Genomic DNA, 14837 nt, shown 5'->3' on the forward strand with positions numbered 1-14837 from the left:
ACAGATTTCCCAACGTGACTAAAATGTGATTCATTTGCTCACCTGTGAGTTTCCAAAGTGGAGATTTGGAGACGTGTATGTTCAGAATGAAACACTAAAGCAACGCCAGGCCTGAAGATTTAATGACAAACTGTAAATAAACGTTTTATACTGTATATAAATATAGAGAATTTCAGGGAGTGAAAGTAAAAACATTGTCTGAGTTCAAGGACCAAACAAGGTCAAATATAACTAAGAGCCTTTAAAGAGCTAAATATCAACATTGGACATTTTCAAAAGAACATTAACCTATAAGATCAGTAAATATTATGCAGTAAATCATTTATGAATTTTTCCACTGAAATCAGCAGCAAAATAATGCATTTTATCCGTTTTACCTGATTTAATGTGCTGTATTTCAGTACAACAGCACATACAGGCTCAGATTGTTTATTTCTTTTACAGATAATTAAACTTGACTTTTGTTGCTACTAATAAGAATCCATGAAGGAGCAAGGAAGAGAAAGTATTAACTCCTGGACCAAAGCCCATACACGAGCCTCGAGTTTGACTCGTACGCTTTAGAGGAAAAGTCTTTAACATCATGACAACACAATAAAATAGCAGAGAAAAGTACTGAACGATAAAGGTTTGTGATTTTATCTGCAGCACAAAAATACGTCTCTGGAACAACAAAGTATAATGCTGTATTTACTGTATATAAAGTGATATAAGAATCACTTGTGGCATTTCTGTAGAGCTAAAATAATCCATGTAGATGTTTTAACGCCAAATGATGATTGAACGCACCAAAGAAATGACAAAAGAGTGAAAATTCAACAATAACCATGTGGAAACACACACACACAAAAAGCACAACAGAGTTTGTACAAAAGGTCTGGTGGGGAAACGCCAAATGGCACAACCTGTGCCGACATGTTTCCAGAACGGTTTCTAACTGCATGTCATTAAATTTCACTTTATGTAACTCATTAGTTTCCATTTCATCACGTTTTTCCACAGATAAATGACAGGAAAAGAACTCAAGTATCAGTAAAACCCACTGTGAATCACGTCAGTGACGACAACACTCGTTATTTCTCAGCACCCTTTGAAATCTAGTGCTTTTTAAGTGGCAATAAAAATAATAATGATAATGTTCAAACACCATTGGTGCAAAATCACACAAAAAAATGGCCATTCAATCATATTCAGTCATAATGTAGGATTTTCTTCATTCCGTTCAAAGTGAATGAGTGAGTTTTGTGTCGCAGGAAAGGAAAAATAAAAATAATAACATTAAAAAACACACGTGCATTTCAAATAATACTCACCGGGTTCACTGTAGGATGATATTTACTCTCACTCCAACACAATCAAGACTGAAGAAGCTTCAGGTTGTGTGCATTTTTATTAAGTGTCACATGAACTGTGAACATTATAGTGTATATATATATATAAAATTATACTGCGAACTGTGAAAATCCTCTCACACTCAAATGTCCTGTGCATAGGTTTTTATATGCTTTTCATAATCTTATAGAAAAACAGTTCAATCAAAAAAAAACAAAAAAAACACCAGAAACAGCGCGAGTGAATCTCAGGAAAACAAGTCAGCAAATAACGACGTCGTTTTTTTATTCTCATATAAATCCTGCTTACAAAAGAAACACAGAACAACCCGAGGGCTTTTGGTGGAACTGTAGAACATCTACTTCCTGTCTCTCTCTCTCACACACACACACACACTCACTCACTCACACACACACTCACTCGTGCAGTGAAGGCACGCAGAAGCCACCACACTTCTGCGTGTGAAAGCATGCAGCCCCTGCCCCGCCCCCGCCCCCTTCCCTGTCCACACCCAACAGAAGAGCGTCCAATATACAAGCGCGGCTTTTTTTAAATTTTATTTATTTTTTTAATTTGCAAGCAACGAGAGTGAGATTTTTCAAAATCACGGTCGGTCCAGATCCTCAGAGTCAGGAAAACCCGGGGTTCAGACCTGGTACGAACATCCACCTCAGATCATCTGATCACACGCGGCAATAATTACAGGCGTTATTTGATTTTTACTCTTATTTAATGTCACAGCGGCGACTTTTCCTCACTCTCCGACACTCGGCACAGTCAGAATCGCAAAAATGTAATTCTCGTCAGTGAGTTATTTGACAACCGGAGAGAAAAAGGAGCCAGATCTGATCTCATGTGGACACCGGTGTGAACACATGAGATCAGATCAGGACGGACGTTAATACCAGGTCTGAAACGACGCTCCTGCCAAGTCCGTCTGAAGACGTGTTGTTATGTAAATGTGTCGTCGTGGCCTCAGTCACGGCAGCCGTGCGTCATTAGAGCTACGATTAACCTCGGAGGTTAGATTCTAAAGTAAGAAAAGTGTGTAAATCATGATACTGCAAAAATATTTGGATATATTATGGGGAGGAAAAGAAACCCCGCAGCGTCCACCTCTGTGAGCGAGGTCAGGCGAGGCGGACGGCGGAGGTTCAGGCAGACGAGCGGGGATCTGCTCGTGACGTGGAACAGGTGGACGTGGAGTGGCAGACGGACTCACTGGCGCGGGGACACGGTGGCGTGTGGAGCCGTGCCGGGGCCCGGGTACCTCTGTTTGGCGTGCTTCTCACAGTACATGACCTCGCCCACCCAGAAGTGACCTCGCATCCTGAGGTTGAGGCCGCAGTCCGAGCAGGTGTAGCACTCGGGGTGGCGGAAGCGGTCGTCGGAGATGCGCACGGCCTGCGTGCTGCAAGGACACACACAGACACACACACACACACACACACACAGACACACAGACACACAGACACACACACAGGATTTTCAGTAGAGTTTAACTTTAAAAATGCTGTGATCAGCACAGTCTGATATCACTGTTTAAACTCTGAGTGAGTGACCTCTTGACCCTGCAGCGAAAACACAGCAGTCTGTCAATTACACTGCAAAAAACTGCATCTAAAAAAAAACAATAAACTATAACCACTATTAGGGGAAAATGACTTGTTTCAAGCAAAATTATCTCCACGAGAGAGCAGCAAGAAAATGGCACTCGTTAAGTTTTCTTGAAACAAGTCAAATTATCTTAAGTATTAAGTAAAAAAAAAAAGATGATTAGATAAATACACTGAATTCAAGTCAATTAAACGAGTACATATTTTCATTTTTTTCATTTATGTTTCCTGTTAAACTGGACAGAATGTTATTTTAAAAAGGTCCAGTGTAGCTTTACAGGCAATAATTACATAAATACACTGCAAATTTAAGTCCAAAAAGCCTCATTTCAGGAAAACTATTACATTTTTTTAGCCTAAAAAGATAAATAATCTTAGCAGGAAAGTTTTGCACTAGCGGAATAAACTCATTTAAAGTATCTTACTTCATCTTAATAAGATAATACAGTTTAGTTTAGGATTAGAGATTTCTTACCTTATTTTATGAGTAACATCTTCTGTTAGAGTCTGCTCTAGAGGCTAATTTGAATTTTTATTAGTGTAAAACTCTGACTTTTTTTCACTAATTTTAAGGCATTTTACTTTCTGAAAGTTGATTTACAAGCTATTTTTTAAGTATTTCTTTATGTTATAATAATAATAATAATAATAATAACAACAACTTTGACTTACCCAAGGTTAAACCACTTAACCACTTTCTCATGAGTGTAAATGGTAAAACTTACACAATGTTGGTGCCACACTTCTCACAGGTGTGGTATTTAGACACTCCGGCCACCGCTGGCGTCACTTTGGGGACGTTGGGCGAAAACTTAGTGGGGAACCGCACAGCTGCCTCTGGAGTCAAACACACACACAGGTTAGCAGAGGACATGTAATTATAACTATAACCACTTAATACCCTCTCCTTCTCTCCCTCTCACTGCCTCCATTCTTCAGTGATCTGCATATTTGATTTGGCAAATGTTTGATGCCAGATGTTCAGGTTCTGCCTCATTAGGACCAGGTTCTGGTGTCCAAGAGGACTGCGTGTCCTGACAGCAAAGGTCATAATGAGAGAACTACTTTCAGTTATCAGTGAGGTGGATATTTGCCGTTATTTAATAATCGGCACAGGCTGAATGTTATTTATTGTTGGGAAAATCAATAGAAATGATTCATGTTTGTTCTCAGAGACTTGATACATGTTGCCAAGTCACTACGAGTCTTTTACTACGTGTTTTATTGAACGTTCAGTGTATAATTGCACAGCAAGGCAGACATTAAATGTAGATTAGTGTTGTTCAATAACTGGTTAGTGAAGTTTTGTATTACTTATTATTAGGCTGTTATTATTTTATCAGATGGAGGAAAAATAAAAAATCAGCTCAATAAAGAGGCCGAAAATAGGCATCGTTTATCAGCCACTGGCTTCTCTGACTTCTCTGATGGCCAAAGAAAACCCCCACATCTGTCAAACTGTTTTTTATATCTAAGTGAGGACACATCAATTGCCTTAAGTATTTCCTAGTCCCTTAACCTAACTACCCTAACCCAGGGGTCTCAAACTGAAAGTGTGTTGTTTGATCAGCAGGGGGAGAAAAACACATTGATAATAATCCTATTTCTTATTATTTATCTAGATATTTCACATCATTTCAACATAAAAGTATTTTGTTTTGATATGGAATGATAAATGGTTGCAGAATGAATCCAGTAATTGAAAAAAAGGACACAAAAATATCTTAATATTAGTCCTAACCCTGAAAAGCACTTAAGTGTCCTCACAAAGACATAAACACACAGAGGCCTGAGTGTCTCCACTCGTCACATCATCAGCGTCTGAACTCTGCTCTCATCAGCGCAGCTTGTTTTCTGTTTCCCGCTCGTCATCACTGGCTCATCACTCGCGGGACACGCTTCACTACACTGGCGTCCACACGTCGATCATTAACACACCGTGGAGGAATGTTTGTTTTTTTTCCCCAATTTGACCTCGACTTTATCAGAGCATTAAAAAACAAAAAGGGAGGAATTCCATGATGTGCTGCTGATGTTCAAGAACGAGCTGATGTCAATCAGGTGACAAATGGTGAAAACAGCAGCTGATATCTGATAGTCTGCGGTCGGATTTCCAGCTCATGGTTTCATGCTGTAACCGTTTCCTCTCACATGCCTACAGTGTGAAAGGCTGAATATTTTTAGAGCATGATCAGAAAAAAAAAAAAATAAGTCAACATTTTCAAGACAAACTCGCTCGACTTTGTTTTAAAGCTATAACAAACTGAAAAGTGGCCTCAAAGGTGAAATAAATGCACGAAAATGTCCACGTTGGATAATTTACCCAAACTGTCCCACCCAATTGTTTCGCTTTATCTACATCACTTGTTTCACAAAAACCTAAACACCTGTAGGGGCCGATATGAAAACCACACCCAGTATAAACACTCAAAAACAAAAACACAATATAAATGTATAATATATAAGCAAATTTCACTTCTGTGATGTCTGAAGACAGCAAATCCAGTCAAAAACTACATTTGAGGAGATTCTTTAACCCTAATCGAGTGACAGTGACGAGGGAGCGACGGCGAGCCAGAGAGGGAGTGACCAAGTTAGACGATGTGGTATTTATTAAGAATGTGATTATGAAGCCGTTGTGTGTTAGTATTGGCATCAGTCATGCCAGTAAATATAGATGATCCAGTCATGCAGCGTGAAAAGAAAAACATCATTCCACAGATCTTCTAACCTTGCTCGTCGGCCTCCAGACACTCCTGCAGCATTTTGAAGGTGTTGGACTGACGAGGTGCCGTGCGGGACTCCCTGTTCTCCTGGATCATCTTGTAAACCTCTGAGTCTGTGTCGAACCTCTGCATGGCAAAGTCAGAGCTCGAACTGCTGTAAAGACATATTACATTCTGTAAAAATCACAGTGTGTGCCAAGAAGTCTTTGCGAGTCTCTTTAAAGTGAATCCAGAGGAAATGAAGGCAGACGCAGCTGCTGGATATATATATATATATATATATATATATATATATATATATATATATTCTTCTTTCAAAGTTAAAAAAGGGGGACGGATGTGTTTAAACGTTAGAAGAAGCAACAAAGAAACAAAAGTATGTTCGTGCACGTGTGCGTGTGTGTGCGAGGAGCTGCTGAGTGTTTGCCATCAGCAGGAACCGGTTGACTCGGACAGGTGTGGTCTGATGTCTTCCGCCTGAAGCCAACACAACAGCCAGAGACACCTCCGTCTGTCCATCCGTCACGCTCGCCCCAAAATCTGCCCAAATATTAGCTGGTCAGCTCACACCTGTGTTCTGAGGAATCTGCTCAGAGACAATGAACTTGAACCTGAACCTCACCAGAGGTCGTGGTCTTAGGGAAACGTACAATACTGTTCATCTATAGGCTCAATCTATTTATTTATTTATTGTACATGTATTTTTAGATATTTCAGACCAGTTTGGCTCGACGTGTTGCACGTTGCCTTGTGTTTTTCAGATACTGTAGATGCTTAGAATGCTCTTTCCCTCATGGACTCTGCATGTGTGTCTTAGTGAAGCCCTAAATGGGATAAATAAAGTTTGCTGTATCAGTGAAAACTTCAGTCTTCTACTGTGTACTGTTTCACCGGCGTTGCTGTGTTTACTACAGACACTCTCTGCTCTCGACAGCCTCTCTAACTCACACATCACATAATTATTTGTGCCCAGCCAGGAACCAGGAACCAACAAGTCTCCCCTCTGGAGAGGGAATTTTGAGTTATTACAGACTCTGAAAGTGTCATTTCTGAACTTTCCAATGACGTCTAACACATGGAAATCTGGAAAATATTTAATGTAGACACTCCTCAAACTAGTTTTCTGCAGTGACAAGCCCAGTTCCCTTTGCACTAGTCCATGAGATATTGTAGAACCTATACAAACTTCACCTTACAAACTTAGACCAGTGTTCGCAGACTGTACTGCAGCGACTTCACACGCTCCATGTAGCACACACTCTCGTTTTGGTCAAGGCAAAAATGACAAAGAACAAGAAGAAGACGACGGTAATCACAGACACTTGTGTGAGATGATGGGAGGAGGTCCGTCTGTGCCCACACCTGCACAATCCATCACTCAAAGAATGCAGAAACTTCCAAATGAGGGTTAAACCCCGGCAGAGGAACTGCCTGCACCGGAATGGAATTTGAGATGAATTATTCATGAGTGGAACGTGAGACTGGAACAGAATCTGATTGTAGTGACTGCTGAAGGTAAGTAAGGTCTGTCCCTCAGAATTGTTGGTTCCCTTATCAACAGATAAGATCTGATCACATCCTCAGAGGCGGCGTTTGGGGACGTTTGTGTCCACATTCCAGAGAACCAACCGCGAACCTCGTGCTTCGTTCGGCTTCGATTCACGTGTTTGCATCTGCTGCAGATGTGAGACCTGATCCAAGGTGGTGACAGAAGAAGGGAACGGAGAGCAAACGCAAGGACAATATAACCACGTACTGTATGTGAAGTAAAACTAACATTATGACATTAAATTGGCCAAAATGAAAGCTTTCGTTAGGACGATTCATAAAGAATTAAGAGAGAGTTTAAGACAAGAAAATCAAACCCTATTCAACTTCATTAAAGCAACAAAATGTGAGATTTTGACCCTCAAATACAATCTTTTTGATAGTAGATCCACTAACAACAGTGATTTGATGACCAAGGTTATGTTGGAGGACACAAACTAAAAGGAGTTTCTTAATCTTAATCATATTTGAATAAAATGCTAAAACAAAGGCTATTTTACCTGATCTGAAGACACAGTCAAGTCCTGCTTAAGAGTTTACCGTTATCATTGGCTCGTCAACCAACGTACGCGTTACCACAGTTTCCCCAACTGTAGGGGGAGCCCAAGAGCAAATCCTACGAGGGCTGCAATAGCGATTACGTTCTCAAAAGTCCCGTCTTGTCCAAAAACCAAAAACGATTCAGTTTTAATGATTTCTTTGTTGGAGCAAAGAAACCAGACAATATTCACATTTAAGAAGCTGAAACAATCAGAGAACTTGCTTTAATTCCTTGAAAACAGTCAAATAGTGGACAAGTAATTTAGTAAAATCGATAAATAGAGCAATTGTTAGAGCCCTAAATACTTTAATGAGCTTTAAAGAGCTGCAAATCCTGGGCGTCTTTCCCGTTTGTGCGTTGCCATTATTTGTTTTGAGTCTGTGAAACACAAACACGCTTAAGCTGGACAAAGGTCACATTATAGACTCGGCCACTTGTCTTTGGTTTGCTGCGAGATAAGTGTTGCACTGGAGTGGATTAAAAACCTCACCTCGCCGCGTCACAATAATTGTTGCGTGCGAGTTGACAAAAGTCAACAAACATGTGACTAACACAATTGTTCAGAGCGACTTCTTTCCTCCTCTGCATCAGTGAACATGGTTCAAAATTGAAAACAGACCCTCATGTTCAGCTCCACCCGCAGCAATGCATCGCCCCCCCCCCCTCATCCGCCCCCTTTATGCTTCTCTCACCATCTCCTCTGACATGCAATCGAAAAAGCAAATATAAAGTCTGGGTCAAGCGCGAGGCGAACAAATAACTGAACGACAAAAGCAACAACGTCGAGCTCGGAAAACGTCCGAAACAAAAGTGTCATGTGAGAATATTCCTGTCAGATCCTCGCGTGCACACACGCGCGCGCTGCGGTGATAACAATCGTCTCACAGCAGAGGCTCAAAGACACATGCAGCCGAAACATAATCTCAGATCACACGGGGCAGGAATTCCAGCCATATCAGACTTCCCTGCAACACACACACACACACACACACACACACACACAGATAAACTCAAAAATCCCAGACTCACCCAGAACAGAACAGGAAACAAAGAGAAGCAGCTGTGACGTTGGCTCACTGTGACACTGAGTCGTGTTATTTCAAACGCTGCAGGAGAAAGTGAGGAGCGTGCAGGAGAACATGCACACAGACACACACACGCACACGCACACACACACAGACACACACACCTCTATCTAAACCAGACAGGACAGAAAAACAAGAGTCTGAGTGAGAGCTGAAAGGTGTGCCCCGCAGCTCAAACTCATTGGCCCGGGCGACACGGAGGGGGCGGATGAATGGGTGTCACTAACGTCCGTGATTGGCCGAGGAGGAGCAGGGAGAGGTTTTTCTCCCCCGTGCAGACTGGAGGCCAATCAGAGGGAGAGAGAGGAGAGAGGAACATCACATCTTTTTAGCAATAATAATGTGGGGTTTGTTTGGCTGTGACTGCAGCTGCTCACACGTCATATCAGTGACCACACTCTCCCACGAGGGAGAGAGGGAGAGAGGGAGAGAGGGAGAGAGAGAGAGAGAGAGAGGGAGAGCTGGGGCCAATGTCAACCATCGAGCCCCGAGGAACACCAGGCAGCAGCAGCAGCTTCTCCAGCAGAGAAAGAGGACACAACTCCCTTCACACCTTTAAATCCAGACTCAAGACCCACCTTTTCAGAATTGCCTTCTCCCTCAGACCCCCCCCCCCCATGTTACCTTTTTAGCTTTCTCATTGTTTAAAGTTTTTAAAATTGTAGCTTTGATATTTGTATTTTTAATGCCTGTATTTTATTTTATTTTATTTTATTTATTGTTTTTTTTAAATCATGCACTATTAACATTAAGTTTTAATAATAATTAAAAGTATTATTATAATAATAATAATGAATCCACCTCATTGTCGTTCAGATCTGGACCGGGTCCCCAATCGTTGTGACCAGGTCTAGGGGTAAAAACCTGATCGCGGCATGAATATTGAGACTCCCTCTTCTCAACTCCCAAGAAAACACGAGCAACAAGTAAAACAAAGTCTGTGTGGCTGTGAGTGGTGTGAGGAAGTGTTTCTTTGCTCCAGAAAACAAAGAAATGATGAAGTGCTGAATATATTTTTGACATTATATGGAACATGTAATCAGGCTGAATTTTTTTATGATATTGGTGTCGATTATTACTTGTATGTAATGTGGAGTTGTAACAATTAATCAACGACCATTTAGGTAATTAATCAACTTGAGTTTTCAACCATTTTATGGACCAAACGACTAATCGATAAATTGAGAAAGGAATCATCAGATTAATCACTTATTAAAGTAATTATTTTACACATTTGTTGCCTTTTTTGGAAAAATGTATTGTTATATAGATGTAAAATGTGCACTGTATTTCGACACAAAATTAGAGCATCAGTGTTAAATAAATGTTGATTTAAGTCGAGCAATTTTCGTTATCTGCTCTATTTTAGAAGATGGAGGGAGATAAAAGTCAAACATTGGGCTAAAAATACCAGCGTCATGAGTTCCTAAAGATCTGAATCAGCATCTGCTTAAATAAAAACAACTGTTTGACCCTTTTAAAAACACACAGGTGTGTGTGAGTGAGAACAACATCACGGCTAAATCACCTCCGAGCAGGAAGAAGCAGATCTGAGTGCAGGTGTTAGAGAGAGAGTTTCATTTCATACAGGCTGGAAATTCACACGTCGTCATCGACTCAGAGCAGCTGCAAACACTTTAAACCTCAGAGGGTCGACAGCAACACGGCAGTGAATGCAGAGCAGACTTTACACTTCATTTACACTTTTCAACAACCTCTCCACTGAGACCTTAAATGCACATGTAGAAAAGAGTCGTTTTGTTTTGTTTTATTGACTTCTGCCTCGCCCGGTTTTTACCAACTCCCTTATTCTGCGAGGGTAAAAATAGTGTTTGAAAAACACGAAATCTGGATTCAGATCACCAAGAAAATCTGATTATTTCTTTTAGAGCGGCAACTAACGATTATTTTCATAGCCGATTATTTTCTCCATTAATCGAGCAATCGTTTGGGCCATAAAATGTCAGAAAACGTTAAAGTAATTTAGTAAATCCATTAATTGTTTAATCTCTAGTTTCTTCTTGCATTATAACCTGAATACTTCATCAAAGGTTCATCAAAGAACCAGAAAACACCAAATGATCTGCTGATGCTGATCTCTTGAGCTTGAATCTGTTGCTATGACAACTACTGTCCTCTAGATGGCGCAAAGTGCTTGTACTTTACAGTTTGATGTGTGGTTTAATACTTTGAGAGGAACTACTGTGAGATCAAGCTCAACAAAACAAAAGTGAAGAAGAATAAATTCAAGTTTTAGCATCATTTATATTAGAAATTTTCGAAAAATTAAGCATATTAGTAGTTAAAATTAAACATTTGTTGTCTGTACAGTAGATTGTCAACTGTAAATAACTGCCATCATATACGTTTAACACAATTCTGAGGACTTTGAGAACACTAAATTGTTATTTTTGCAGTTGTTGCACTGAATGTGAAAAAATTACATTCTTCTTGTAACACTTCAAACACTTGTATCACGAAAACATAAACATATTTAAACTTTTAATCCTGGTTTCACATGTGGATTTTAAGTAAATAATGTTAAAATCAAATTGCAGACCAATAAATTCAATGACAATTTTGCAGTTTGGAAAAATTATTCCAAGACATTTTGAGATTTCTTTATGTAATTTAATTTAAAGTGTATTTTTGTGTACATGAAGTTAGTAATGAATAGTTCTCTTGTGAATATGCTGTATAATAACCACCCAAAACCATTCATTTTAGACTGTCTTTGCTTACATATGTAAAACATATGCATAATTTCTGCTTTAAATCCATTATTCACTGCAACTAAGTTGGCGAGTGTGGCGTTAAAAGTGTGTGTTTTAGTACAAACATTAGTTGATGTTGATGTGAGAGTGGTTTACCTGCGTCGGGGAGACATGGGTATGTCCCGATCGATGGGACTGAGGGGCGAGTAACGTCCCGGTGGGGTCGGGGTTCTGCTGGACACGGAGTTACTCCTGTAGTCTGAGGGGGAGAAATCCTGTGGAGGGAGAGGAGAGTCATGATGAATCCAAGGTTCTGCTGCTGCCACAACAAAAAATAAAGGCTTAAACTAAGTTTAAGTTGTTGATGAAGTTGTTTTTGATCCATAAAGACAGAGAAACAGTCATCTCACACTCACACACACACACACACACAACAGGTTCTTTCACTTACACAAATTGCCACTGTGTGATTGTGGAACCTTTTTATGGCCTGTGCTCTTAAATAAAGTTTCTATTGAACGAATCAATACCATAAAAGTCAGGCACTGAAAGCGATAAAAGCAAAAAGATGACAGAACTAAAAATGTGGACATCAGACAGCCGTGGAATTACACTTTCCAAAGGTCGACGCGGGCGAAACACACAGACAATTTTTGGTCCATAAAATATCAGAAAATCTTGATACAAATCAAAATGACTCAGTTTTAATGATGTCTTTGTTATATGGTTATATGTAACCAATAAAATAAATACACACACACACACACACACAAAAAAACACTCAAATCAATTAATCGTATCAAAATAGTCGTGGATTCATTTAGTAATCAATTAAAAATCGACTTCTAATCCAAAAACCTTTGCAGCCGTGGGATACTCAGGGTTCAGCCAGTGTAAAAACATGTGGCTGAACACAAAATATGAGACATTCGTTTGTGTAAAAATAGCTGACGTTAACACAAACACCACCAAACATGGTGAACACTCAATCATCTCCGGGGTAACTTCTTGTTGTTGTTTTGTTTTCCATTGTCTTGGGCTGGTGTTAGCTTAGCATTTTGTACCGACAGAGAACAACAAGAGAAGGTTCAGATTAGTTTAAATGTAAACACTAACTAACCTCCCTAATCAACGACTAGTTTTTTGTTTTTTAAAACTTGATTTTACTATTTATAACCAGCGCTGTGCTCTCAGTCCCACAGCTGATAGAAGATCGACTGTGTGGCAACAGATGTTTGGCACCAGCTCCGCTGTCGGTTCGAGCACCAGCGTGAACGTTAACGGACTCCAGATGCAGAGGAAAATCCTCCCAATTACTCACGTATGCAGAGAGTAAACAGTGTTCTGAGGAGATCTCTCACGGTGAGACCGTCACTCCGCACAACTGCTGTACAAACTGTGTCATTTAGGGAGAAAAGTGTCTGTGTTAAATCAACGATATGTTCACCTGGGACAGAAGAGGGCGCTACACCATCACTGTGCAGACGAGGCTCGTAAACTCAAGTCTGAGCAGATGTGCCCGTGACTTTTTTATTGCAGCTGCTGTAAAGAAAAGTGAGAGTGGAGCACACGCTGACAACCTGAGGTGCAAAGGTTGATCTGTTTATGTGTTTGTGTTTAGGTCATCACAAAGATGTCTGGAGGAACAATATTTTTATTTAGTTTAACCTTTATTTAACCCTTAAGAATGCCCCATGAGATTTAAAATCTCTGACCAAGAATTGATCGCAGAGAAAAAGCAATTGCATTTTTTTTTTAGTCTAGTTTAATCTGCATTATTTTGTATCGGCAAAGTATTAAAATTTTTTAAAAAATTTGTTCTCAGGAACTTGATTAACGTTATTGTTTTCAATCCAAATGACCTGTTTCGTGTATTTAATCTTAGATTTATTCAAGTTACTGTATATAATTGCACTGCACTGCAGACATACAATGCAATTCTATTTGTATCACTTGTTAACATTCAAGTTTTAGTTCAGCAGATGAAGGGAAAAAAGAAAACTGGCTAAATGAACAAGCCAAAAAAGTCTGACATTGGCTGCCCTGATTTCAAAAAAATCATAGACAAAAAACCCAGAATATGTCGACCTCTATTGTTTCCTGATAATATTTTCCAACTAAAAACTTTGCAGAGCTGGAACAGACACCTCTACTGTGAGAAACCCTCGCAGACACGACCACTTCCTCCTCCTCCTCCTCCTCCTCCTCCTCACACACAGCAGTCACATAAGAGGCTGCCATATTCCAGCAACATCACTTATGTTAAAAAACATGTTTCAAAACAGTTTCACAACTTCCAGTTTGCTGTGGAAACAAAGTCATTACTTTATTTCACTCTGTACCGAGTCCAGGAAAACTCAAGAGAGCAAACAGCCCACAGAGAAAACTCGGCAGCACAGCACTACAGAGGTTTTCCCCCCCCTTCCTTTAACCGTGGAGCTGCTGGCATTAGTGATGCACAGGTTCCATCCAGAGGAGACACGTCTTCACCCGGCACGTCGGCCTGGAACGGCTGCTGGAAGCTGACACAGTGGCACCGATGGAGTCAGAGATTTCGCGTGAGCGGTGCCAGCACCCGCTTCCAATTCAGCAACTCTTTGAACAATGTCTCTGTTCTCAATTGAGTCCAATTTTCCTCTTCTTTTTTTTTTTTCTTCTCCTTTTAGCGAGTGGGCAGATTAGTGGTGCGTGCCAGCAAGCCTTTACCAGAAGTGATCACTGGGACGTTCTCCCGGTGATTCCTCCCAGGATAAACCCAGTATAATAACCACGGGCTCATAAGATCACATATTCCTTATCATCAGGATACGAGAGCGGAGGGAGCAATGTTCTCCCCCGCTGCGAACCAATCTAAAGGGCATATACCTGAAAGATGTACGCGCTTTAGAGATTCTGCTGGTGGAGGATCTGCGGTGCATATCAATCCACACTAACGCTAAACAAACATAATGTTATGCAAGTGTCTGGCTACTGAGTGGAGCTGCGCACAGCGGGATAAAAATCACAACTCTAATCTACGAGACTCGGGAGGAATGCAATGAAGTAAAGACAAACAAAAGGAAGGGGAGAGAGAAAAAAACAAGCGCGCCACTATGACAGGAAGAATGTGGCTGTGATTAAGCTTGACCATATGAAGTTCAAAAACACTCGGAGCAGTCCGCTCCGTAGCATCCAGTGCCAGGTTTTTATAGCGGTGACCATGGCACGGTCTTTAACTGCGCTACTCAAAACATCTTTGTTCTAAAATCATCGCCGTCGTTCCATCGTAGGACATT

The 14837-nt window shown here is 40.5% G+C and overlaps 1 protein-coding gene across 2 annotated transcripts in view; it reads right to left on the reverse strand.

Moving 5' to 3' along the window:
• Positions 1-1874: 1874 nt before the first annotated feature.
• The window catches only part of pdlim2 (PDZ and LIM domain 2 (mystique)), a 51884-nt gene continuing 38921 nt past the window's right edge, over positions 1875-14837 (reverse strand). The window contains exons 7-10 of one of the 2 annotated variants that reach the window (XM_058637177.1): positions 11719-11837; positions 5680-5825; positions 3674-3785; positions 1875-2743 (exon numbers count right to left, since the gene is read on the reverse strand). In XM_058637177.1, the coding sequence (XP_058493160.1) occupies positions 2551-2743; positions 3674-3785; positions 5680-5825; positions 11719-11837 (570 nt within the window). In that variant the 3' untranslated portion in view covers positions 1875-2550. Of the gene's footprint in view, positions 2744-3673; positions 3786-5679; positions 5829-11718; positions 11838-14837 lie in introns of both variants that reach the window. The other variant, XM_058637176.1, reaches the window with a different exon arrangement.

This window comes from Solea solea, chromosome 8, assembly GCF_958295425.1.
Source record: "Solea solea chromosome 8, fSolSol10.1, whole genome shotgun sequence".
Lineage (NCBI taxonomy): Eukaryota > Metazoa > Chordata > Actinopteri > Pleuronectiformes > Soleidae > Solea > Solea solea.